This window comes from Lampris incognitus, chromosome 9, assembly GCF_029633865.1.
Source record: "Lampris incognitus isolate fLamInc1 chromosome 9, fLamInc1.hap2, whole genome shotgun sequence".
Lineage (NCBI taxonomy): Eukaryota > Metazoa > Chordata > Actinopteri > Lampriformes > Lampridae > Lampris > Lampris incognitus.
This window is the reverse complement of record NC_079219.1, coordinates 6,880,371-6,904,665: the sequence shown is the minus strand read 5'-3', so window position 1 is coordinate 6,904,665 and position 24,295 is coordinate 6,880,371. Positions and strand designations below refer to the sequence as shown.

General features: G+C 46.7%; 1 protein-coding gene across 1 annotated transcript; it reads left to right on the top strand.

Moving 5' to 3' along the window:
* Positions 1-484: 484 nt before the first annotated feature.
* On the top strand, positions 485-23,263 carry rhbdl2 (rhomboid, veinlet-like 2 (Drosophila)). The gene is made up of 8 exons (XM_056286216.1): positions 485-611; positions 4,956-5,188; positions 10,730-10,878; positions 11,599-11,711; positions 12,524-12,624; positions 15,162-15,222; positions 17,046-17,107; positions 18,902-23,263. Exons 2-8 carry the CDS (start codon positions 4,961-4,963, stop codon positions 19,082-19,084), a joined length of 897 nt encoding a protein of 298 aa, XP_056142191.1. The 5' UTR covers positions 485-611; positions 4,956-4,960; the 3' UTR covers positions 19,085-23,263.
* The last annotated feature ends 1,032 nt before the right edge of the window (positions 23,264-24,295 follow it).

Below are 24,295 nucleotides of genomic sequence, written 5' to 3'. Positions count from 1 at the left end.
GCCCACTGTAAAGGAACGTCTTAAGTCTGTTTCTCAACCCAGTCCTCAAGGACCCCCTATCCTGCAGGTTTTCATTGTAACCCTGCATGGGTAGTAGCCCTGCTTGTACTTACTCGACCAATCATCTCGCAGCACTTAATTATGCAAGGTGTGCAACGTCTGACAAAATTCCTTGCTGATTGGTCGAATAACTACAAACCGGTACCTATTCAGGGTTGCAAAGAAGATCTGCAGGATAGGGGGTCCTTGGGGACTGGGTTGAGAAACACTGTCTTAAGTAGATGTAATAATGAATAATGTTGACATAGTAATTATACTGAAATAGTATATTTTGTAGTACTGTCCTAGCATGCTGTCCTTGTAGCCTACTAATATAAACTATACTGATGTGATGGCCTCTTGAGTGACACTAACCCGCTCGTGCTTCAGAAACAGCTGATGGGCGGCCAGTCTCTGCCCCGCTGGACTGGCCAGGAGAAAGGACGAGGCTGCGCAAGGTTCGCTGCATTTCCCCCCGCTCCACCTGGGAAAGGGGTGGGGCTTGTGGCGCAGTCGGCGACGTCACCCGGTGACGTCACCGGTCTCAGGTGCGGCGGTGCGCTGGAGAACAGGTAGGTTGTCCCGTCGTTTGAGATCATGGAGTTTGGGATTTGAGAGGCGCTTGGTTTTGGTTTTGCCCCGTGTGCCGGGAGAAGGAGGCGGCGGCGGTTTGTTTAGGCGGAGGAAGGAAGTTTCCCGGCCGGAGGAGCGGCTGGGAAGTCTCTAATTATCCCTGTGTCTAGCCGCGGAGCTGCGGCGGGGGGTCCGCTGCTTCCGGGTCCCCGGGAGGCTGCCGGGAAACGCCGCGTTATGCGCTCGGAAATGTTACTGAAAGGGTGGAGGTTGTAAACTCCAACACAGCCTTCTGGACACGTGTCTATAGGATCCCATACATCGACTTGGTGAGAATACAATAATAACAATATATATATATATATTTTTAAACTGCTCCCTGAAACACCGGCGGGCGTCCGTCTGAAGTGGCTTCGTGGGAACACAAGGTGAGTTTTCAACATTCACCTCAAAACTATCGCGGGATTCTTACATTTGGGTCACTTTTGAAATTTTGGGAAAAATACATTTCTTTAAAATATTTTTTTCCCAGCAGCTGTATTATGCGGTCCGGAACAAATATCTTAACACACTGTAGCCGGTTACTTTCTTGCCCGGTGCGGGATTCGATACGGGTGTACTGCACCACAAGGCGACGTCACTAACCGCTCGGCTAAAGCAGTGGTTCTCACCCTCAATGGGGACCTGGACTCCCTGCGTATTTTTGATCTACCCTGAGGACCCCTCCACCTGATCTTGGGGGAGGGGGGTTGCAATTTGATAGAAACAGTAGAAACTGCATTTTAAATTGCATTATAGCATTTATTCACTCTTTGGGGCAAAAATAAGAGCTTGCAGTTGTAACTTAGATATAGTTAACAAAACAGAATTCTTATGCAGTAACTTTCAGATATATGTAACAACACAGAATATGTATTCAGTAACTTTCAGATATATGTAACAAAACAGAATATGTATTCAGTAACTTTCAGATATATGTAACAAAACAGAATATGTATTCAGTAACTTTCAGATATATGTAACAAAACAGAATATGTATTCAGTAACTTTCAGATATATGTAACAAAACAGAATATGTATTCAGTAACTTTCAGATATATGTAACAAAACAGAATATGTATTCAGTAACTTTCAGATATATGTAACAACACAGAATATGCATTCAGTAACTTTCAGATATATGTAACAACACAGAATATGTATTCAGTAACTTTCAGATATATGTAACTAAACAGAATATGTATGCAGTAACTTTCAGATATATGTAACAAAACAGAATATGTATTCAGTAACTTTCAGATATATGTAACTAAACAGAATATGTATTCAGTAACTTTCAGATATATGTAACTAAACAGAATATGTATTCTAACTTTCAGATGTATGTAACAACAGAATTTTTATTCAGTAACTTTTAACAATGCAAACGGGAGCGAGATCTCTTATTAAAATACAATAAATTACATTTGTGAAACAGATGTAATTAGAGAAAAAAGTCCTGTTACCCTTTATAGTTTAGGTAGATAAAGGTCTCAGTCACATTTGAGTAAAATAATCCTATTTCTATAAATGTCATAGGATCTTTTTTTAAAGATATTTTATTTTCACTGACCCCTTGCAATTACACCACGGACCACTAGGGGTCCGCGGACCCCCGGTTGAGAAACACTGGGCTAAAGGGGCTAACGGGTCTTATTAGTAGTTTACAATATATTTGATCGTCCTTCAAAATAAGTGTGATGTTATGATGCTTTTTCCCCCCCAAAGTTTTAACAGCAAAACGTGATGGTGACGTCACGTGACGTAAGGACGGTTTTCACTGTTTGGAGAAAAAGTTGGCTCCGTCTAACACTTGCTAAGCTAACTCGTTAGCTAGCGTGCGATGTGTGCCGAGTGAAGTTTCTTACTTCTGAGCTGAGATACTCCGATCAGCAAGGTGTGTGCTAATGACTTGTCATAACCACCCTGTCATCCTTCACATTACTGCTCAATTACATTTGTGCGCACGTGAACAAGTCACGCTTCCGCCCTGACCGCTCGCGCGCCTCTGGAACTTCTCGTTCCCATGGCAACCACCTTGTTCCAAAAAAACGTTATTGAGTCTAAAATGCTGGGTGTGACGCGATGACAGACGTATGAGGGACGTATTGAACTATAAAAAATGTGCAAATTGCTCACATATAAACTATATGAGTGTGAAATGTGTCTTTTTAAATCATTATGAGAAGATGCAAATGTAACGAATTTAACCGTTGTCAGCACTTTGTTCTAGACCAGTGTTTCTCAACCCTGTCCTCAAGGACCCCCTATCCTGCAGATTTTCTTTGCAACCCTGAATAGTAGGTGCCTGTTTGTAGTTATTCAACCAATCAGCAAGGAATTTTGTCAGACGTTGCACACCTTGCATAATTAAGTGCTGCGAGATGATTGGTCGAGTAAGTACAAGCAGGGCTACTACCTATGCAGGGTTACAATGGAACATCTGCAGGATAGGGGGTCCTTGAGGGCTGGGTTGGGAAACACTGGTCTACAGCAGTGTTTCTCAACCGGGGGTCCGCGGGGGTCCTAGTGGTCCGTGGTGTAATTGCAAGGGGTCAGTGAAAATAAAATATCTTTAAAAAAAGATCCTATGACATTTATAGAAATAGGATTATTTTACTCAAATGTGACTGAGATCTTTATCTACCTAAACTATAAAGGGTAACAGGACTTTTTTCTCTAATTACATCTGTTTCACGAGCGTAATTTATTGTATTTTAATAAGAGATCTCGCTCCCGTTTGCATTGTTAAAAATTACTGCATAAATATTCTGTTGTTACATCTATCTGAAAGTTACTGAATACATATTCTGTTTTGTTACATCTATCTGAAAGTTACTGAATACATATTCTGTTTTGTTACATATATCTGAAAGTTACTGAATACATATTATGTTTTGTTACATATATCTGAAAGTTACTGAATACATATTATGTTTTGTTACATATATCTGAAAGTTACTGAATACATATTCTGTTTTGTTACATATATCTGAAAGTTACTGAATACATATTCTGTGTTGTTACATATATCTGAAAGTTACTGAATACATATTCTGTTTTGTTACATCTATCTGAAAGTTACTGAATACATATTCTGTTTTGTTACATATATCTGAAAGTTACTGAATACATATTCTGTTTTGTTACATCTATCTGAAAGTTACTGAATACATATTCTGTTTTGTTACATATATCTGAAAGTTACTGAATACATATTCTGTTTTGTTACATATATCTGAAAGTTACTGAATACATATTCTGTTTTGTTACATATATCTGAAAGTTACTGCATAAGAATTCTGTTTTGTTAACTATATCTAAGTTACAACTGAAAGCTCTTATTTTTGCCCCAAAGAGTGAATAAATGCTATAATGCAATTTAAAATGCAGTTTCTACTGTTTCTATCAAATTGCAACCCCCCTCCCCCAAGATCAGGTGGAGGGGTCCTCAGGGTAGATCAAAAATACGCAGGGGGTCCAGGACCCCAAAAAGGTTGAGAACCACTGGTCTAGAGTACAGTGAAATGGTCTGGGCTGGGGACCAGCCCACAACACTGACGTTTTGCCACGTTTGAATTTTCAACAAACTGAACAAGTATTAAAATGTCCTCACTGAGACACCAACCCTGTTATCCATGGCTAACACAACCGGACTCTAACTCATACAATAACCGTTTTCTTCTCGACAGTCTACCTTGGGGAAAGAAAAACTCGCTCACCTGAAGAATGGCCCCATTACCGTAATGCTTGTTATATCCGTGCATTGAGCGTGTTTCAGGTTACCGTCCAGCCGCTGCGCCGAACACGCGGGAGCGAACCCGGCACCGCCTGCATGCGTTTCGTTTCTTTGTTCAGCCAATGGCGTGGTGGGACATAACGTTTCCGTTAAGATGTAAATCCCCCTTTTCATTAGGAAATGGATCAAAAATCAAACTACATTTAAACACATGTCCATCCTTATTTCTACTTAGTAGCCTCATAATAATAGATCCCAGTGGAAGGGCAAGCTTAAACCCAGCAGAGTAATTGCATAGAGGAAAAGAAAGAGTAGGTTTTATTTCTTTTTCACCTTCAATGTTACAAAAGTGGCTTCTTAATCTACAAACCACTTTAAAAAAGTCCTCCACGCCATAAGAACTAAGCATGCACGTTTGAAGAATAACATTGTGATAAATCATCCCCCCCCCCCAAAGTTTCAGAGATGGTGTGATCAACATGTCCGCAAAATATTACGTTGTCCTGATTCAAAACAATTGTATTGTTGCACTTGTACATGTGTGGACTCTCCTCTGGCATTCTAGACGTGATGGAGGACGTTGACATTGAGAGGGAGCCATTTCCTGTGGACAGAGATGGGAAACCCTGGCAGGATAGAGGAGACCAAACGGACGTAAACAGGAAGAGAGGATGTTGTGAGAGGTTCCAGCACTCTGTTTCCAAATGGATGCTTCCAGAAGATTCCCGTAACACCTACCTGGAACGTGCCAACTGCTGCCCACCTCCTGTCTTCATCCTTCTCATCAGCATTGGGGAGGTGAGAACTCTCCAGTCTCTTAATCCGTTGCTAATAGATACATACATACATACATACATACATACATACATACATACATGCAACATAGATTCTTATCTTTCCTTTGGAAATTTGATGCCATATCATGTACATCAAAAAAAGTATTCAACCCCCTCAAAGTGTGTCAGAATTATCTGAATTAAAAATGATAAATTGAGATTTAGACTTTTTGAGACTGCTGGGATGGGCTCCAGCATCCCCGCGACCCCGAGCAGGATAAGCGGTTGGATCGTGGATGGATGGAAATTGAGATTTTGTTCTGTGCAATATTGTATTTCAAAAGCCTGACCCTTCAAATGTACTACTTTAAATTGGTGTTGCTAATTTTTCTCACAAAACATTTTCCAACATAACTGTGAACCGTGGCCAACCCTGAGAGACAACTGGGATGCTTCCGTTAATCCTGACAGAATTCCCGGTCTGCCGCTCACAGCATTTCATCACCATTCATTCAGCAGCCTTTGTTTTTGAATCACAGCCGTGCAACACTTAAAGAATAGGACAGAACTTGGTCAGACTTACCCCCCCCCACACACACACACACACGCACACACACTTTGTAAACCGTACACTCACAATTCATTTTCTATGGACAAAATACAAAATCAGTGTTTTAATGGTTTTGTGTGTACCATGTATATATGGTGTTGTTAATTGCCCGTTACCTTTTCATGGTTGGGATTGGTCGAATGATAATCAGGAATCGGGAACAATTTATTGTCGTCTCATTCATGTACTTGCGTACACAAAAGAGACGAAATGTCGTTTCTCCCGGCCCACGGCAATGCAACACAAATGACAAAAACACACATCCAAAACCTCCCAAAAACACCGCCACCAAATACACACAAAACCAGAGAGAACACAGCCAACAAACAAAACACAACGCCCTCCCCCCCAAAAACCCTCACACACAGTCAACAACACAGTCCTTATAGTAAATTTGCAACACAATTCAAAAATGTCACTGTCCAAGAGAGCGAACGCCGGCCAGGACGACTGTCGGGACTGGCGGTGTGCATGGGCTAGCGGTTAGCTTAGCCTGCCCCGCTTCTGCGTCCTGTCAGGCCGCCCGCCCTCGGTGTTATCTGTTTGGGCACAGCTCCGGTCAGGGCCGTGGTCTTTGGGCCCACAGGACACAGCAGACCGGGCTCCCTCAGCCAATCCAGCGCCAGCTCTCCCAGCCGGACCCCTCCGACACACCTCCCCGCACTCCACACGACGACACACAACGCAGACACTCACAAAAACACTGCACAATCAACGCTAGGCGAGGCCGCCGCCAGACCGCCTCGGTGCTGTCTTGGTGCTGTCTCGGTGCTGTCTTGGTGCTGTCTTGGTGCTGTCTTGGTGCTGTCTTGGTGCTGTCTTGGTGCTGTCTCGGTGCTGTCTCGGTGCTGTCTCGGTGCTGTCTCGGTGCTATCCTGGTGCTGTCTTGGTGCTGTCTTGGTGCTGTCTTGGTGCTGTCTTGGTGCTATCCTGGTGCTATCCTGGTGCTGTCTTGGTGCTGTCTTGGTGCTGTCTCGGTGCTGTCTCGGTGCTGTCTTGGTGCTGTCTTGGTGCTATCCTGGTGCTGTCTTGGTGCTGTCTTGGTGCTGTCTTGGTGCTGTCTCGGTGCTGTCTTGGTGCTGTCTTGGTGCTATCCTGGTGCTGTCTTGGTGCTGTCTTGGTGCTGTCTTGGTGCTATCCTGGTGCTGTCTTGGTGCTGTCTTGGTGCTGTCTTGGTGCTGTCTCGGTGCTGTCTCGGTGCTGTCTCGGTGCTGTCTTGGTGCTATGTTACTGCCGGTCTTCCACCCAATGCCTGCTGGGATAGACTCCAGCAACCTGTTGCCCTGAAATGAAATATGGGGGTATAGATGGTGAATGAATGGATGGGGGTATAGATGGTGGATGAATGGATGGGGATATAGATGGTGGATGAATGTATGGGGGTATAGATGGTGGATGAATGGATGGGGGTATAGATGGTGGATGAATGGATGGGGGTATAGATGGTGGATGAATGGATGGGGGTATAGATGGTGGATGAATGGATGGGGGTGTAGATGAATGGATGGGGGTATAGATGGTGGATGAATGGATGGGGGTATAGATGGTGGATGAATGGATGGGGGTATAGATGGTGGATGAATGGATGGGGGTGTAGATGAATGGATGGGGGTATAGATGGTGGATGAATGGATGGGGATATAGATGGTGGATGAATGGATGGGGGGTATAGATGGTGGATGAATGGATGGGGGGTATAGATGGTGGATGAATGGATGGGGGGTATAGATGGTGGATGAATGGATGGGGGGTATAGATGGTGGATGAATGGATGGGGGTATAGATGGTGGATGAATGGATGAGGGGTAAAGATGGTGGATGAATGGATGGGGGTATAGATGGTGGATGAATGGATGGGGGTATAGATGGTGGATGAATGGATGGGGGGTAAAGATGGTGGATGAATGGATGGGGGTGTAGATGAATGGATGGGGGTATAGATGGTGGATGAATGGATGGGGGGTAAAGATGGTGGATGAATGGATGGGGGTGTAGATGAATGGATGGGGGTATAGATGGTGGATGAATGGATGGGGGTATAGATGGTGGATGAATGGATGGGGGGTATAGATGGTGGATGAATGGATGGGGATATAGATGGTGGATGAATGGATGAGGGTATAGATGGTGGATGAATGGATGGGGGTATAGATGGTGGATGAATGGATGGGGGGTATAGATGGTGGATGAATGGATGGGGGGTATAGATGGTGGATGAATGGATGGGGGTATAGATGGTGGATGAATGGATGGGGGTATAGATGGTGGATGAATGGATGGGGGTATAGATGGTGGATGAATGGATGGGGGGTATAGATGGTGGATGAATGGATGGGGGGTATAGATGGTGGATGAATGGATGGGGATATAGATGGTGGATGAATGGATGAGGGTATAGATGGTGGATGAATGGATGGGGGTATAGATGGTGGATGAATGGATGGGGGGTATAGATGGTGGATGAATGGATGGGGATATAGATGGTGGATGAATGGATGAGGGTATAGATGGCGGATGAATGGATGGGGGTATAGATGGTGGATGAATGGATGGGGGGTATAGATGGTGGATGAATGGATGGGGATATAGATGGTGGATGAATGGATGGGGGGTAAAGATGGTGGATGAATGGATGGGGGTATAGCTGGTGGATGAATGGATGGGGGTATAGATGGTGGATGAATGGATGGGGGTGTAGATGAATGGATGGGGGTATAGCTGGTGGATGAATGGATGAGGGTATAGCTGGTGGATGAATGGATGGGGGTATAGATGGCGGAAGGGGGATATCCTTGGTCCGGATACTGAGTTGTGTTAAATTATTAGTCTTGTTTGACCCCATACTGTTATTGGAGGGTGTCCCCCTCCTCCTCTTTCTACCCAGTTGTACCCAGCCAATCACCCTACTCCTCTGAGCCGTCCCGGTCTCTGCTCCACCCCCTCTGCCGTGCCGGGGAGGGCTGCAGACTACCACATGCCTCCTCCCATACATGTGGAGTCACCAGCCGCTTCTTTTCACCTGACAGTGAGGAGTTTCACCAGGGGGATGTAGCACGTGGGAGAATCACGCTATTCCCCCCAGTTCCCCCTACCCCTGAACAGGCGCCCCGACCGACCAGAGGAGGCGCTAGTGCAGCAACCAGGACACATACCCACATCTGGCTCCCCACCCGCAGACACGGCCAATTTTGTGTGTAGGACCAAGCCGGAGGTAACACGGGGATTCGAACCAGCGATCCCCGTGTTGGTAGGCCACGGAACAGACCGCTATGCTACCCGGGCGCCGCGAGGGCTTAAATGTTTGTTGAGTGTCCATTGAGGGACGTTGCTGTCGGGGTATCGTTGGCGAGTGCTGCCCTGTGCTTGTCAGTACAGGCTGTGTGCACCGTGCACACTCGGGGGACACGGCTGCATGTGGACACACAGCGCCGCCTTCACCGCTAACAGACGCCCTCTGTCGCTGTCCGACCCACTCTGAATACACTCTTGTTTGGACTGATGGCAGCGTCTCATGACCGCATAACGGTTACATTTTTCACACTAACCCACCCCCCCACCCCCCAAAATAACCCCTCATTTATTCAGGGGGGATCATGTGAGTACGCATGCGTTTGGTCGGACCTTTATCGTCCATCATATTCATCCAGCTGCCAGGCGGCCGTCTCGTCAAGTCAAAGACCCACTGTCATTAACTGACCCACTCCACAGAGGCCTTTCTGGGATGTGGGCCCGGCGCAGCAGCACCTTGACTAACTGTTCAAGACGGGGGGGGGGGCATTTTGGCAGTCACGTCCAATATCGGGGTGACATGTGTGGCTCTACAGCTTTCTCGGTTAGCAGCACTTGATCACAGCCTACAGTATTTTCTGGGTTGGTAATTACCCTGGCGGCACGGGGAGCGCGGTCACCTCACAGCGAGACGGTCCTGGGTTCGAGCCCCGGGGTCGTCCAACCTTGGGGGTCGTCCTGTGTGTGGAGTTTGCATGTTCTCCCCGTGTCTGGGTGGGTTTCCTCTGGGGGCTCCGGTTTCCTCCCACAGTCCAAAGACATGGAGGTCAGGTGGAGCACCCGTACCACATTGTCCCTAGGTGTGTGTCTGTGTGTGTGTGTGTGTGTGTGTGTGTGTGTGTGTGTGTGTGTGTGTGTGTGTGTGTGTGTGTGTGTGTGTGTGTGTGTGTGTGTGTGTGTGTGTGTGATGGCCTGGCGGCCTGTCCAGGGTGTCTCCCCGCCTGCCACCCAATGACTGCTGGGATAGGCTCCAGCATCCCCGCCACCCTGAGAGCAGGATAAGCGGTTCGGATGATGGATGGGTGGATGGAGGGTAATTACCCTAATAACCCTGACCCTAACAGCTGCTGCACCTACAGTCTGCAGTTGGAGCAGGATGAGGTTTATCTTAAATAACTTACCTCCCAGGCGTCCGGGTAGCGTGGCAGGCTATTCCATTGCCTACCAACATGGGGTCTCTGGTTCGAATCCCCTTGTTACCTCCGGCTTGGTCGGGCGTCCCTACAGACACAATTGGCCGTGTCTGCGGGTGGGAAGCCGGATGTTGGTATGGGTCCTGGTCGCTGCACTAGCGCCTCCTCTGGTCGGTCGGGGCGCCGGTTTGGGAGGGAGGGGGAACTGGGGGGAACAGCGTGATCCTACCACGTGCTGCGTCCCCCTGGTGAAACTCCTCACTGTCGGGTGAAAAGAAGCGGCTGGCCAACCCCCCCCCCACCCCCCACCCCCATGCATCAGAGGAGGCATGTGGTAGTCTGCAGCCCTCCCCGGATCGGCAGAGGGGGTGGAGCAGAGACCGGGACGGCTTGGAAGAGTGGGGTAATTGGCCAAGTACAACTGGGGAGAAAAAGGGGGGAAATTTAAAAAAAAAAGAAACTGGTATTGATGGAGTTGATCTTAAATACCCTACCTCTCTGAACTTCTTATTCTGTGTCTCCTCTTGACTAGTTGGCAGTGTTCATCTACTATGCGGTGTGGAAGCCTCAGAAGCAGTGGGTCACCCTGGATGAGGGCATCTGGAATAGCCCCCTCACCTACAACCCGGCACGCAGGCAGGAGGCCTGGCGCTTTGTCTCCTACATGTTTGTCCATGCTGGGTAAGGTCAAAGGGTGTCGTGTAACACCTCATAGACAGCTGTGACTATCTGAAGTAGTGGTATTCAGTCGTCTGCCATGCAGGCCCGCGTGTATGCAGGTTGTCTTTCCAACTCCACACAAGCTGATCCCACTGATTAACACGCCTTCAGCCAACCAGATGTGGAGCACCTGCAACACATGGCTCTCCATGGCACATCACATCCCGGCTGGCAAAATTACTGTGGCCCGGACCCGTCCCACACCCGACACTTCATCCGGCCCACATACCGCCTGGAATGATGGCACTTGGGCGGCCCGCTCCTGTTTACCAGATCTGGGCCAGAACCAAGCCATAGCAATGCTGCATATGCCACATATGTGCCAAAGGTGGCCATATTTGTGTTGTGATATTTGGGCCATATTCACCATTTACCACACGGGCCACTTCAGGGTCACATCCAGATCACATGTTGCCCAGAGCACCGTGTCTTTGCTAAAAAAGGCCCACATGTGATCTGGCATGTTTGGGCCATATTTGCTGTTATACATGTGGGCCACTTCAGGCTCACATCCATTTTGTCAGGGCCAGAAGAAGACCAGCAGTGCCGCATCACTGCCTGAAGTGGCCCACATCCGGATGCTGTCTGGGATGGATGAATACCGCTGATCTAAAACACTTTTTAGTTTTAGTTCAAAGTTGTCTTTGTTTTCTTTTTCCGTTCTCTGGCTCGCCTGTCTAGCGTGGAGCACATCCTGGGAAACCTCGTGATGCAGCTACTACTGGGAATCCCTCTGGAACTGGTGCACAAAGGCTTTGAAGTGGGAATGGTTTACCTGGCAGGTGTGCTAGCAGGTGGGAATACTCTCTTGTTCTGTGTGGAGACTAGCAGCTCAAATCTGTTGTTGCAGATTCGATCCAGTCGGACCGTCCAAATTGTTATTTGCAAGTGATCAGGTCGGATTTGTGTGTTCAGGCGTCATTAATCGTGCTGCGTTGCTTGTTGTGGTAAAGAAATGGATGTGCATGTGCACGCTAGCTGGAACCAAGCCAGTTAGTTGCAGTCGTTGAAGAATGAAGATGTGTACTCTAGCTCTTCACGGTGCCATTGCAGTCATGGCACGAGTTTGAAATCGATTTTAAACAACCAGACCGAGACGCATTTCTAGAAATCTGATTTAAATCACATTTCAAAATACCAGTGAACACAGTGGATTACCATGTGTGTGTGTGTGTGTTTGTTGTTTTTTTGTTTTTGCTTTGCAAAGTTGACAAAAGCAATCCAATTCCAATCTGGAAATGCCAAAAATCAGATTTTAGCTGCCAGTGTGAACATAGCCGTGCTCTTGTCTATCTGTGACTCTTTTCTCCCTCGCTGGCTGACAGACTGAATGGTATTTCCATTGAAACAACAACTCCAGAGAGTCCAGCTAATTTTCTAATGGACGTGTAGAGGGCGGCTGAGGGGTTTTTAGCTTGGACTTCTGATATTTGTGCGTCTTGAAGTTGGATTTTCCTGTTTGTGTTAAGCCGAGGCGTTAGCATCTGAAATGGCATTGATGGTAAAGCTGATTATTTGTGTGTGTGTGTGTGTGTGTGTGTGTGTGTGTGTGTGTGTGTGTGTGTGTGTGGGTGTGTGTGTGTGTGTGTGTGTTCGTTCTCTTCAGGCTCCCTCGCCAGCTCCATCTTTGATCCTCTCAGTGTGTTGGTGGGGGCCTCTGGGGGGGTCTACGCCCTGATAGGAGGCTATTTCATGAACGCTGTGGTGGTAAGTTTGCAAACAGTCGGCTTTGGCTGGAAGAGCCTGCTGGGCTACATGCAATTGTTTCTACATGCAAATAATGGAGCGATGGAGGAACTGTAACTAGCTAATTATAACCAAAATAAGGGAAACGAGGCTTGTAAAAATATTTGTGCATTTATTAAATGCAGATGCTGCACGTGAAAGGTGGTAAAGTAGACAGTATCAAAAGAAAACGTATGATAGTGGTGTTCTACTGAACAGTATACACATTGTGTAGTATTTGGTGGCCCAGTGGTTAGCGCTGTCGCCTCACAGCAAGAAGGTCCTGGGTTCGAACCCCGGGGTAGTCCAACCCTTGGGGTCGTCCCGGGTCAGCCTCTGTGTGGAGTTTGCATGTTCTCCCCGTGTCTGCAGTGGGTTTCCTCCGGGGGCTCCGGTTTCCTCCCACCCACCATCAGAAAGACATGCATGTTAGGGTTAGTACTCCTGTCTGTGCCCCTGACCGAGGCAGGGCGACACCAAGTGGAGATGGTCCCCGGGTGCTGCAGGGCGGCTGTCCCCTGCTCCGAGCTACACAGCTAGGGTGGCTTACATGCAGAGACAGAAGTGTCCCACCGGGATTAATAAAAGTAGTTAAAAAGTTACTTGATTCATATTAAGGAACCAAAATACGTAACGTGCCTTTATGAAACCATCAGTGCAAGTACCATCTTTATTTTTGATAGTTGTTTACATCAGTGTTTCTCAACCGGGGGTCCGCGGACCCCTAGTGGTCCGTGGTGTAATTGCAAGGGGTCCGTGAAAATAAAATATCTTTAAAAAAAAGATCCTATGACATTTATAGAAATAGGATTATTTTACTCAAATGTGACTGAGACCTTTATCTACCTAAACTATAGAGGGTAACAGGACTTTTTTCTCTAATTACATCTGTTTCACAAGCGTAATTTATTGTATTTTAATAAGAGATCTCGTTCCCGTTAGCATTGTTAAAAGTTACTGAATACATATTCTGTTTTGTTACATATATCTGAAAGTTACTGAATACATATTCTGTTTTGTTACATATATCTGAAAGTTACTGAATACATATTCTGTGTTGTTACATATATCTGAAAGTTACTGAATACATATTCTGTGTTGTTACATATATCTGAAAGTTACTGAATATATATTCTGTTTTGTTACATATATCTGAAAGTTACTCAATACATATTCTGTGTTGTTACATATATCTGAAAGTTACTGCATAAGAATTCTGTTTTGTTAACTATATCTAAGTTACAACCGAAAGCTCTTATTTTTGCCCCAAAGAGTGAATAAATGCTATAATGCAATTTAAAATGCAGCTTCTACTGTTTCTATCAAATTGCAACCCCCCTCCCCCAAGATCAGGTGGAGGGGTCCTCAGGGTAGATCAAAAATACGCAGGGGGTCCAGGACCCCAAAAAGGTTGAGAACCACTGGTTTACATGATGCTAGAAAAAGGGGCTTTATTGTGTTAGTCCGACTAAAACTGGACTTTTAAAATACATGTAAACGTATTAGTCCGACCTACGTGACGCGGTTGGGCCAGTATTGGCCCCTAACTGGCCTAGGCGTTCTGCGCATGCGCCATAGTTACCGCGGCGGCCTTTCACCCGGAAGTGGAACAGCGCGGTATCCGCAGTATCAACATGGCGAGAGCTGGAGCGAGAACCACGGACTTCTGGACAGACGAGGAGACAAAGTGTACGTTGTGTCCGCTGAAGGAGTTGACTATTCTACAGTAGCTGGACGGAAGGGGGACGCGGAATGGCGAACTGTTTAAGAAAGTGGCGGAACAGTTGGACGAAGCGGGATTTAGAAGAACCCCCGAGCAAATCGGTGTTGGTGGAGGCGCCTGAAACAGGCCTCCCGCTGCAGCTCTGCTAACATTTATTTCCTCTTCCCGCTTCCCCCAGACTGTGTCCGGCCAATCACCCCGCGCTTTCTGAGCCGTCTCGGTCGCTGCGCCACCCCCTCTCTACCCATCCGAGGGGGGGCGCTAGACTAGCGACCAGGACAAACACCCACATCCGACTTCCCGAACCCGCAGACCCGGCCAGTTTTGTCCGTAGGGACGTGCGACCAAGCCGGAGGTAACGCGGGGATTCGACCCGGCGATCCCGTGTTGCTAGGCGACGGAATAGCCCGCTAGTCTGCCCGGACGCCCCACAGCTCCGCTAACGTGTTTGTCGCTTGTTTGGCGTGTGACGGAAGAAGGTCCAAAAATAAAGAAATAACCAGCTGAAAGGGTTATATCGCCACCTAGCGTACCGGGGTGGGACTTACTTCCGTCCATAAATCGATTCTCCCCCGGTTCTTGTATCCTGGGACAACGACAGCAGTCCAATTACACGGCCTGACCGAGCTGTAACCGTGGCTCCACTCAGCTGTGTATGTAGACGCAGTCAGAGCTGCTCCTCCTCCTGCTCCTCCTCCTGCTGCTCCTCCTGCTGCTGCTCTACACTTCTTTGTAGAAGTTGCTATGCCACTGCAGTGGGTTTTATTTTATTTATTCGTTGTGTTTTATTCCGCAGAACTTCCGAGAGATGATTCCTCTGCTTGGAGTGTTTCGCATTGTGGCCATACTGTCTATTGGTAGGTTCTACTGTTGTTCCATCTAATTATGATAATTATGTTAATAGTAATTATGTTATTAACCTTTGTGTGACTGCATCAGCCTCCCTGGTGTTTGTCAAACCAGACTAGGTCAAAACCTGGTATATGGCAGGACCATGTCTGGTGGTCAGTGTTGGGAATGGTGGACAGTTTGTTAGAGGGATAGTCAGTGGTAGTGTCCATCATGTGAATTCCTGGGTATTAAATGTTCATCTGGAATTTTCTGTAGCGGTCCCAGTAATATCTGTTGTAATATCTGTTGTTAAAAGTGTACTGAAGTAGCGTATCACATGACATACTTTCCAGGAATGGAAAACGAACAAAGGGCGAGTCGAGTCGAGGCGGTGCCATGTAGTGGAAAAGGGGCATAAGACTACTTTGTATTGACAGGTGAATTCATAAAGAATGGACTGCGGCCGCTGATAGCACCAGGGATTACATATCATTTCCAACTGCCCAGTATCAAGGTCCGATTCACAAACGATATTGGCACTTACAGCGTAAGTGCCAATAAATTTAGCAGCTGAGTGCAATCATCCATGTGGCAAAGTATAACCGGTGGCTTTGCGACAAGAAGACAGTAGGCAGGTTCAGTGTCATCCTTGATGTCATCAAGTATAGCAAGAATTATTTGACCTGCATCTGCGAATGATTTTGGTCTCGGTTAAATCAAAAAGTGATGTTCTTCTTCGAAATATCCACTCACGAGCCCGCCTGGCATGATGACGTCTTCGCCTGGCTGTAATCACTGCTGCCATGATGACTGGGAGGTCTGGGCGTCACCTACCACCTACTCTCTGAAGACACCGATCATTTCCCATTCTAACTGCATGTGGCTGTTAGTGCTGGTGTTTGTGAATTGGACTTTTTTTTTTGCAATGAAGCTCATTTGCATAGAAAGGGGCCAGTTTTGCACCAAATACATGCATATTACCTAATTTAAATAGCAACAGAGTACTGAGATGCCTTGCTTGGCAGCGCAGTTAGGGGTGCATTTCACCTTGTGGGTGCTTTGAGAATTATTCGGTTTCTTTTTGTCTTCTTTGTGCAGGTTTAGCGACCACAAAAGCTGCGCAATTATTTTTTTTTCCTCCCCAATTGTACTTGGCCAATTACCCCACTCTTCCAAGCCATCCTGGTCTCTGCTCCACCCCCTCTGCCGATCCAAGGAGGGCTGCAGACTACCACATGCCTCCTCCCATACATGTGGAGTCGCCAGCCGCTTCTTTTCACCAGACAGTGAGGAGTTTCACCAGGGGGATGTAGCGCGTGGGAGGATCACGCTATTCCCCCCAGTCCCTCCTCCCCCGAACCAGCACTCCGACGAACCAGAGGAGGCGCTAGTGCGGTGACCAGGACACATACCCACATCCGGCTTCCCACCCACAGACACGGCATATTGTGTCTGTAGGGACGCCTGACCAAGCCGGAGGTAACACAGGGATTCGAACCGGCGATCCCTGTGTTGGTAGGCAACGGAATAGACCGCTATGCTACCCGGACGCCCCCGCACAATCCTTTTGTGAATTCACCAGTGAGTGTTTTGTCAGAGTGATTATTTCAGGTGCTTTAGCTGTGCCTTCTCCCTAATGCCTCTTGGCGCTCGGCCGACCAATCGTGTAACTTCAGTGATGTTGTTGGTCACCTGATCCAGCGGCCCAGTCATGTCAGACATGACCACTCAGTCACTCTAAACATGATCAGTCAGTCAGTCGGTCAGGGACATTCGCATTTGTTGGGCAGGCCTGCTGACCAGTCCAGCCACAAATAACATAAAACTTAATGATGTTTTCTTCTTCTAGTGGGGACAGATGTTGGTTTTGCCATCTACAGAAGATTTATCCACGATGAGGCGGCACTGAGGGTATGAAACCAGTTTTGAATGTCCTTTTTCTGCTGTAGCAAAGTGTAGTTTCTGCAGAACTGAAAAGCACTTGAAGGATCTGTCTCATGAGGACTCTAGCTGACTTTGTCCCTGTGGCTGTCTGTGGTTGACTTGCCTGTAGCTGTAGAGTATTGGTTTTGGCTTGCTGTGTTTTAAGATTATGTTGACACAAGCCTTAACGTCAGTATGACTAAATCCTACAGACAGACACGGAAGTGGGCGCACAAACTCACACAAAAAACACAATGCAGTCACCTATACCCACCGTGATATGTGAACCGAACAGTCGCCATCATGGATTTGATTTCTTAACAATGAACAAAAAACAAAAACAGGGAAGTCCGTCACCTGACTTCCCCTTCAGCTAAGTTTAGTTTTTTCCTGTCCTGTGTGGGTTTGTGATGACGATCCAAGTCTTTATGTTAGTGCTGGCTACTGAACTGGTTCTTCCTGTCTCATGCCTGACCACCACAGTTGAGTAACCATACACCAGACAGCAGTAATGGCAGTTCTGTGGTCAGTATGATTTTGGTGGTTGAGTTAATTCAGTGTAACTGACCTCCACCATCAGCATCTATTTCAGAGGTGAAAAATAATTAATTACACTTTTTCTCATTATAGTACATGAGTAATTTTTTCCCTTGTAACAGTCGTCTTTTTTTTAATCCCCCCCCCCTTTTTTTTTTCTCCCCAATTGTACTTGGCCAATTACCCCACTCTTCCAAGCCGTCCTGGATGCTGCTCCCCCACCCCTGATCCGGGGAGGGCTGCAGACTACCACATGCCTCCTCCGATACATGTGGAGTTGGAGTTGCCAGCCGCTTCTTTTCACCTGTTAGTGAGGAGTTTCACCAGGGGGACGTAGCGTGTGTGAGGATCACGCTATTCCCCCCAGTTCCCCCTCCCCCCCGAACGGGTGCCCCGACCAGCCAGAGGAGGCGCTAGTGCAGTGACCAGGACATATATCCACATCTGGCTTCCCACCCGCAGACACAACCAATTGTGCCTGTATGGACGCCCGACCAAGCCAGAGGTAACACGGGGATTCGAACCGGAGAGTCCCGTGTCGGTAGGCAATGGAATAGACAGCTACGCCACCGGGATGCCCCTCTCATGCAACATAAACGTTTCCTGCCCGTGTATTTACCGGCACACCAGCAATTGTAATAGGCAATAGTGAAGGGTCTCAAATTAAGCTGAATGTGTCATGGCACGATGCAACATTGATGACAATTACAAGTTAATAGGGGCGTCTGGGTAGCGTAGTGGCCTATTCTGTTGCCTACCAACACGGGGATCGCCGATTTGAATCCCTTTGTTACTTCCGGCTTGGTTGGGTGTCCCTACTGACACAATTGGCCGTGTCTGCGGGTGGGGAAGCTGGATGTGGGTATGTGTCCTGGTCGCTGCACTAGCGCCTCCTCTGGTCAGTCGGGGCTCCTGTTCAGGGTGGAGGGGGAACTGGGGGGAATAGTGTGATCTTCCCACGCGCTACGTCCCCCTGGTGAAACTCCTCACTGTCAGGTGAAAAGAAGCAGCTGGTGACTCCACATGTATGGGAGGAGGCATGTGGTAGTCTGCAGTCCTCCCCGGATCAGCAGAGGGTGGAGCAGCGACCGGGACGGCTCGGAAGAGTGGGGTAATTGGCCACGTATAATTGGGGAGAAAAAGGGGGAAAATTAAAAAAAAAGTTAATGTTTTACTCGACAACAGCCACCACTGGGACATTTAAGTTGCTATCTTCAGTACTCTTTCCACCTCTGATCTTTTCAGGTGTCCTTTGTGGCTCACATAGCAGGAGGAGTGGCTGGAATGACCATCGGCTATGTTTTCTTCAGCTCATACAACAAGAAGCTGCTCAAAGACCCGCGCTTCTGGCTCTGTATCGTGGGTTACATTGTCTTTTTGCTCTTTGCTGTGCTCTTCAATATCTTCCTTTCATCAGCACCAGCATAGTGTGTTTAAAGCTGCAGTCCATAACATTTCTCCATCAACAAATCATTATTTTATCCATCTGGACCATGCAGTCAGGCTACACAATACAAATTGGCATCTTAACCATAGATGGAGATACTCTCCGTTATCTTTAAACTGCTGTTGAAATATTTTGGTTGGGTCACACCTGCTGGTCTAGCAGGAAACATGTATGTGTTGGAAACGACTCTGGCAAGAAAAGAGATTGAAACATGATGCCGATGCCCAGATAGCAAAGAATCTTTGGCCCAAATGTGGCCCACATCTGCAGTTATCTTACGGCCCACATTTGACCTTGAGTGACGGCGTTGACTCAGGGTGAGTGTGGCTGCCTCAACTCAGCCACAGGTCATGATATTTGGGCCTCTTCTGGCCCACACAGCATGTGCCTTAACTAAAGTCAAGCCTGGCTCATTAAATTTGGGCCACATGTGGCCCACATAGTATGTTCTGTAACCCAAGTCAAGCCCAGTTCATTACATTTGGGCCATGTCTGGCCCACGCAACACTTGCCGTAACCCAAGTCAGACCCAGTTTATAACATTTGGGCCACGTCTGGCCCACACAACAGTTGCCAGTACCATAACTACGAAAAGTAAGTACCAAAAGTGCCCTAGATTAGGCCCAAATGTGTCTGCTATCTGGGTGTGGTGATGCTTCTGTCAGACAGACGATCAGTATAACTGTAGAACAGTGTGTCGATGTAGTTTAATGACGTTCAGACTGCCCACGTTAGCTTTGGACCAAGAATCACATTTTTACATGGATGCTATTTGTTGGTGAGCTGATGGCAACACGTTGATCGTACTCTGAGAAAACCTGTTCTATTTCTGTCTCCTACATCCAAGTATGCGGTATATTGATTGACTGTCCAACAGAATCACCACATTGTCATCACGTTTTAAATAGATAAAATAATGCAAAATTTTAGGGATTGCAGTTTTGACTGACGAGCAAGGAAAATAATCTGTGGACAACTTGAGTGAAATATACAGCAACAGCTATAGCTGCAGCATGTAATAATTACATCATCGCGTGCTGTTTTGCAATCTAATTTCATCCATCCATTAAATAATATTCTCATTTTAAAGTTGGCGTTTATGTTTCCCTTACCTCTTGCCGTCAGGAGATTTCAATAACGTGCAAATGAGGGATCGCAGGTTTAAGTCTCAAGAAGCACAACCTTTCCCAGACAGCATCCAGATGTGGGCCACTTCAGGCAATGATGCGGCACTCATGGGTCTTCTTCTGGCCCTGACAAAATGGATGTGACCCTGAAGTGGCCACATGTGGCGTTGCTATGGCTTGGTTCTGGCCCAGATCTGGCCAACAGGAGCGGACCGCCCAAGTGCCATCATTCCACGCGGTATGTGGGCCGGATGAAAGTGTCGGGTGTGGGACGGGTCCGGGCCACAGCAATTTTGCTATCTGGGTTTGAAATTACACTCAGGATGATACGTTTCAGAGTAATTTGCTTTTCAGGGATTTTTCAGGGTTCTGGAAATTTATGGACAGTGTCTTTGTTTTGTTTTTGTTTTTTAAAATCTCATCTCTTTCTGCAGCTGAATTAGTAAAAATGGAAGAAGGCCCCCAGTTGTTTATAGGTGAAACTGCAGAAAGTCATACCTCAGCATTTTGGCAGTAATGTTGTTAAAATGTGCCTTTTTAAAGATAACTCAGAGATTTACTTAGATAACTTTGAACTTAAAGCAGATTTTTTTTGTACTTCAGTGTTTAGAGTTTTAATTTTATAGTACAGAATATAATCTCACTCATTTTATCTTTGTTCTGTGTGTAAAGGTATTTAATTTGTTTGCCTTTAGACGTTTTTGTTCACTCATGCAAGTGATGACTTGTACCAAAATAAGGAAATTACTGGTGACTTCCATGTGGTTCACTTCCAAAGTGTTTTTCCTTGATGAGAATGAATAGTGGAGACCATTGTTAGAACCATTGCATGTTACTGAGAAATGTTGTTTGCCAGTTTTTGCTGATTAATCACTAACAATGACCTCCAACAAGTGGCGACTGGTGCTAAAAATTTGGGGGGGGGCAGTTTACCTTGGTGCAGCACACCTGACAGCTGCTTTAATGTCCACACAGTCACAGTTATTAAGAAGGACAATGTAGCCTATAGGTTTTATCAGGGTTGGTAGACGGTGGATGATTGACAGTCGAGATGAGGCGTGGTGGTGGGTGTGAACATGATTGACAGCCACGAGAGTTGTCCAATCACTTCAGATCAAAAACCATTAAAAAAATACCAATTCACTGCCAATAAAAGTGGGAGTGTCTGGGGCAGCACAGAACTGCGCCCCCTGGAAAATCTGAAGAAACCAATCAGACAGCAGCCTCAGGTCACCTGCTCGCCACACGTTTGAGGGCTTACATAAGGTATGGTTTGGCCGGCGCCCCTCTCCCAGCAAGTATATGTATTCAGATAGAAATCAACCAAATATCATTTGAACCAGTATTTAATGCTGCTGACAGGCGCTCTCAGACTGACAACACTTTTATTTCATCATTATTTGCATCATACAAATACATTATATTTAACATGTTTAAGTAGATTTTCAACTCTTGATATTTGAAGGGGGCGGTGCCCCAGCGCCCTGTACTGGCCAGCCTCCAATGTCTGTGAGAATGTACCTTTAACGTATGTGGTGAAAGCCACACGAATCACCAAGATGACACTATATATTCAAGTTGCTCTTTTGCAAACTAATGATAGCATGGATGACGTGGAAGGTTTCCGCAAAGCCAGGTTCTAGCTGAAGGGGGGAAATGGGCAACATCAGGAAATAGGAACACATGTCTAAGATATAAGTATTGTCCTTAAAGTGCCTTTTGTAAGTACTATTGGCTGAGTGCCTTTCTATTTTTTGGTCATGTCCTGTTGACTAATGGTGGATTGAGTTCATTAAGATGTAGAACTGGAGACTCATTTTTTGTTGCAAACATTACTACTTGAACTTAGAAACACAAGGCTTAAATGGTATGACATTTAGCTTCGGCAATAGAATCCATCCTGGTTGTCATTACAGACTGGGTACAATACCTTTGACTCTGTTTACACCTGGTACTAACATGTGTCTTGGGTGATCCGAACACAAGTGGACAGCTCTAAGTACAGGCGTGAATGCACCCAGTGCATCTTGAGATCCGATCGCCCAGGCCACATTCGGAGGTGGGTTGGGATGCATTTGTCCACATCACATTTGAAATGTAAATGCACATGTGTCCCAGGCAGCATTGAAGGACCATCTAGTCGACTGATGTCAGTTACTAGGTGGTCTATATATAGAGCGGGGACGTGAGATCCCAGACAGCATCCGGATGTGGGCCACTTCAGGCAATGATGCGGCACTGATGGCCTTCTTCTGGCCCTGACAAAATGGATGTGAGCCTGAACTGGCCCACATGTCTAATAGCAAATATGCCAAATCAAATGTGGGCCTTTTTTAGCAAAGACGTGGCGCTCTGGGCAACATGTGATCTGGATGTGACCCTGAAGTGGCCCGTGTGGTAAATGGTGAATATGGCCCAAATATCACAACACAAATATGGGCCACCTTTGGCAAATATGTGGCACATGCAGCATTGCTATGGCTTGGTTCTGGCCCAGATCTGGCAAACAGGAGCGGACCGCCCAAGTGCCATCATTCCACGCGGTATGTGGGCCGGATGAAGTGTCGGGTGTGGGACGGGTCCGGGCCACAGCAGTTTTGCTATCTGGGATCCAATCACAAGTGGTCACTCGACACATGTAGAGAGAGGTGTGAGCTGGCGTACTTGTGATCAGGTCATCCAAGACACATGTAAATGCCAGGTATAAACAGCCCCATTATTTCCTTACATATAGGTTCACTCTGTTGCTGAACAAAAGGCAACAGAATGTATTTATTGGTCATTTCAATCATGTTTTATTGTAAGCTAAATTATTTCATGCTGTAGAGCGACAAGCTATTCCTATCATCATCATACAGCGTGATGAATTTTTTAATGTTTGCATTCTGTCATTAGTTTTTTTTTTTTTTTTAATTTGACAGCTAACATTTGTAGCCTGGTGGTTGTTGTGCTTAGATTTTGATGTTGGAAAAGAATTGTGCTACGACTGAATTGTGCTGGGTTTTTTGAGATTAAAGTGAAACTATATCACCAAAGTGCAAAGAAAATCCCCTTTAACACTTTATTGGAATTTCAACTTCTTATAAATTGGGACAGTATTTCTAATAAAAGGTTGAAGTGTGAAAAGTCTTTCAAAAATTAAATGTTTATTCAAAATCCGATAAGGTCAGATGAAAAGGTGACCAGGCAATAGATTCTCTATAAGGAGATATATATATATATATATATATATATATATATATATTTATATTTATATATGGCGGCTTGGTGGCACAGTGGTTAGCGCAGTCGCCTCACAGCAAGAAGGTCCTGGGTTCGAGCCCCGGGGTAGTCCAACCTTGGGGGTCGTCCTCTGTGTGGAGTTTGCATGTTCTCCCCGTGTCTGCGTGGGTTTCCTCCGGGGGCTCCGGTTTCCTCCCACAGTCCAGAGACATGTAGGTCAAGTGGAGCACCCGTACTAAATTGTCCCTAGGTGTGAATGTGTGTGTGGGGAGGGGGTCCTGTGTGATGGCCTGGTGGCCTGTCCAGGGTGTCTCCCCGCCTGTGACCCTGGGAGCAGGATAAGCGGTTCGGATAATGGATGGCTGTGAGACCAGCTATGTTGTATGGTCTGGAGACAGTGGCGCTGATGAAAAGACAGGAGGTGGAGGTGGCAGAGGTGAAGATGATAAGATTTTCATTGGGAGTGATGAAGAAGGACAGGATTAGGAAGGAGTATATTAGAGGGACAGCTCAGGTTGGACGGTTTGGGGACAAAGCAAGAGAGACAAGATTGAGATGGTTTGGACATGTGTGGAGGAGAGATGCTGGGTATACTGGGAGAAGGATGCTGAATATGGAGCTGCCAGGGAAGAGGAGAAGAGGAAGGCCAAAGAGGAGGTTTATGGATGTGGTGAGGGAGGACATGCAGGTGGCTGGTGGGACAGAGGAAGACGCAGAGGACAGGAAGAGATGGAGACAGATGATCCGCTGTGGCGCCCCCTAACGGGAGCAGCTGAAAAAAGAAGTAGTTGCACCTGGTAGGCGCAAGAGTGCAGCATATTGAGAGGGACAATGGCAAGAGGA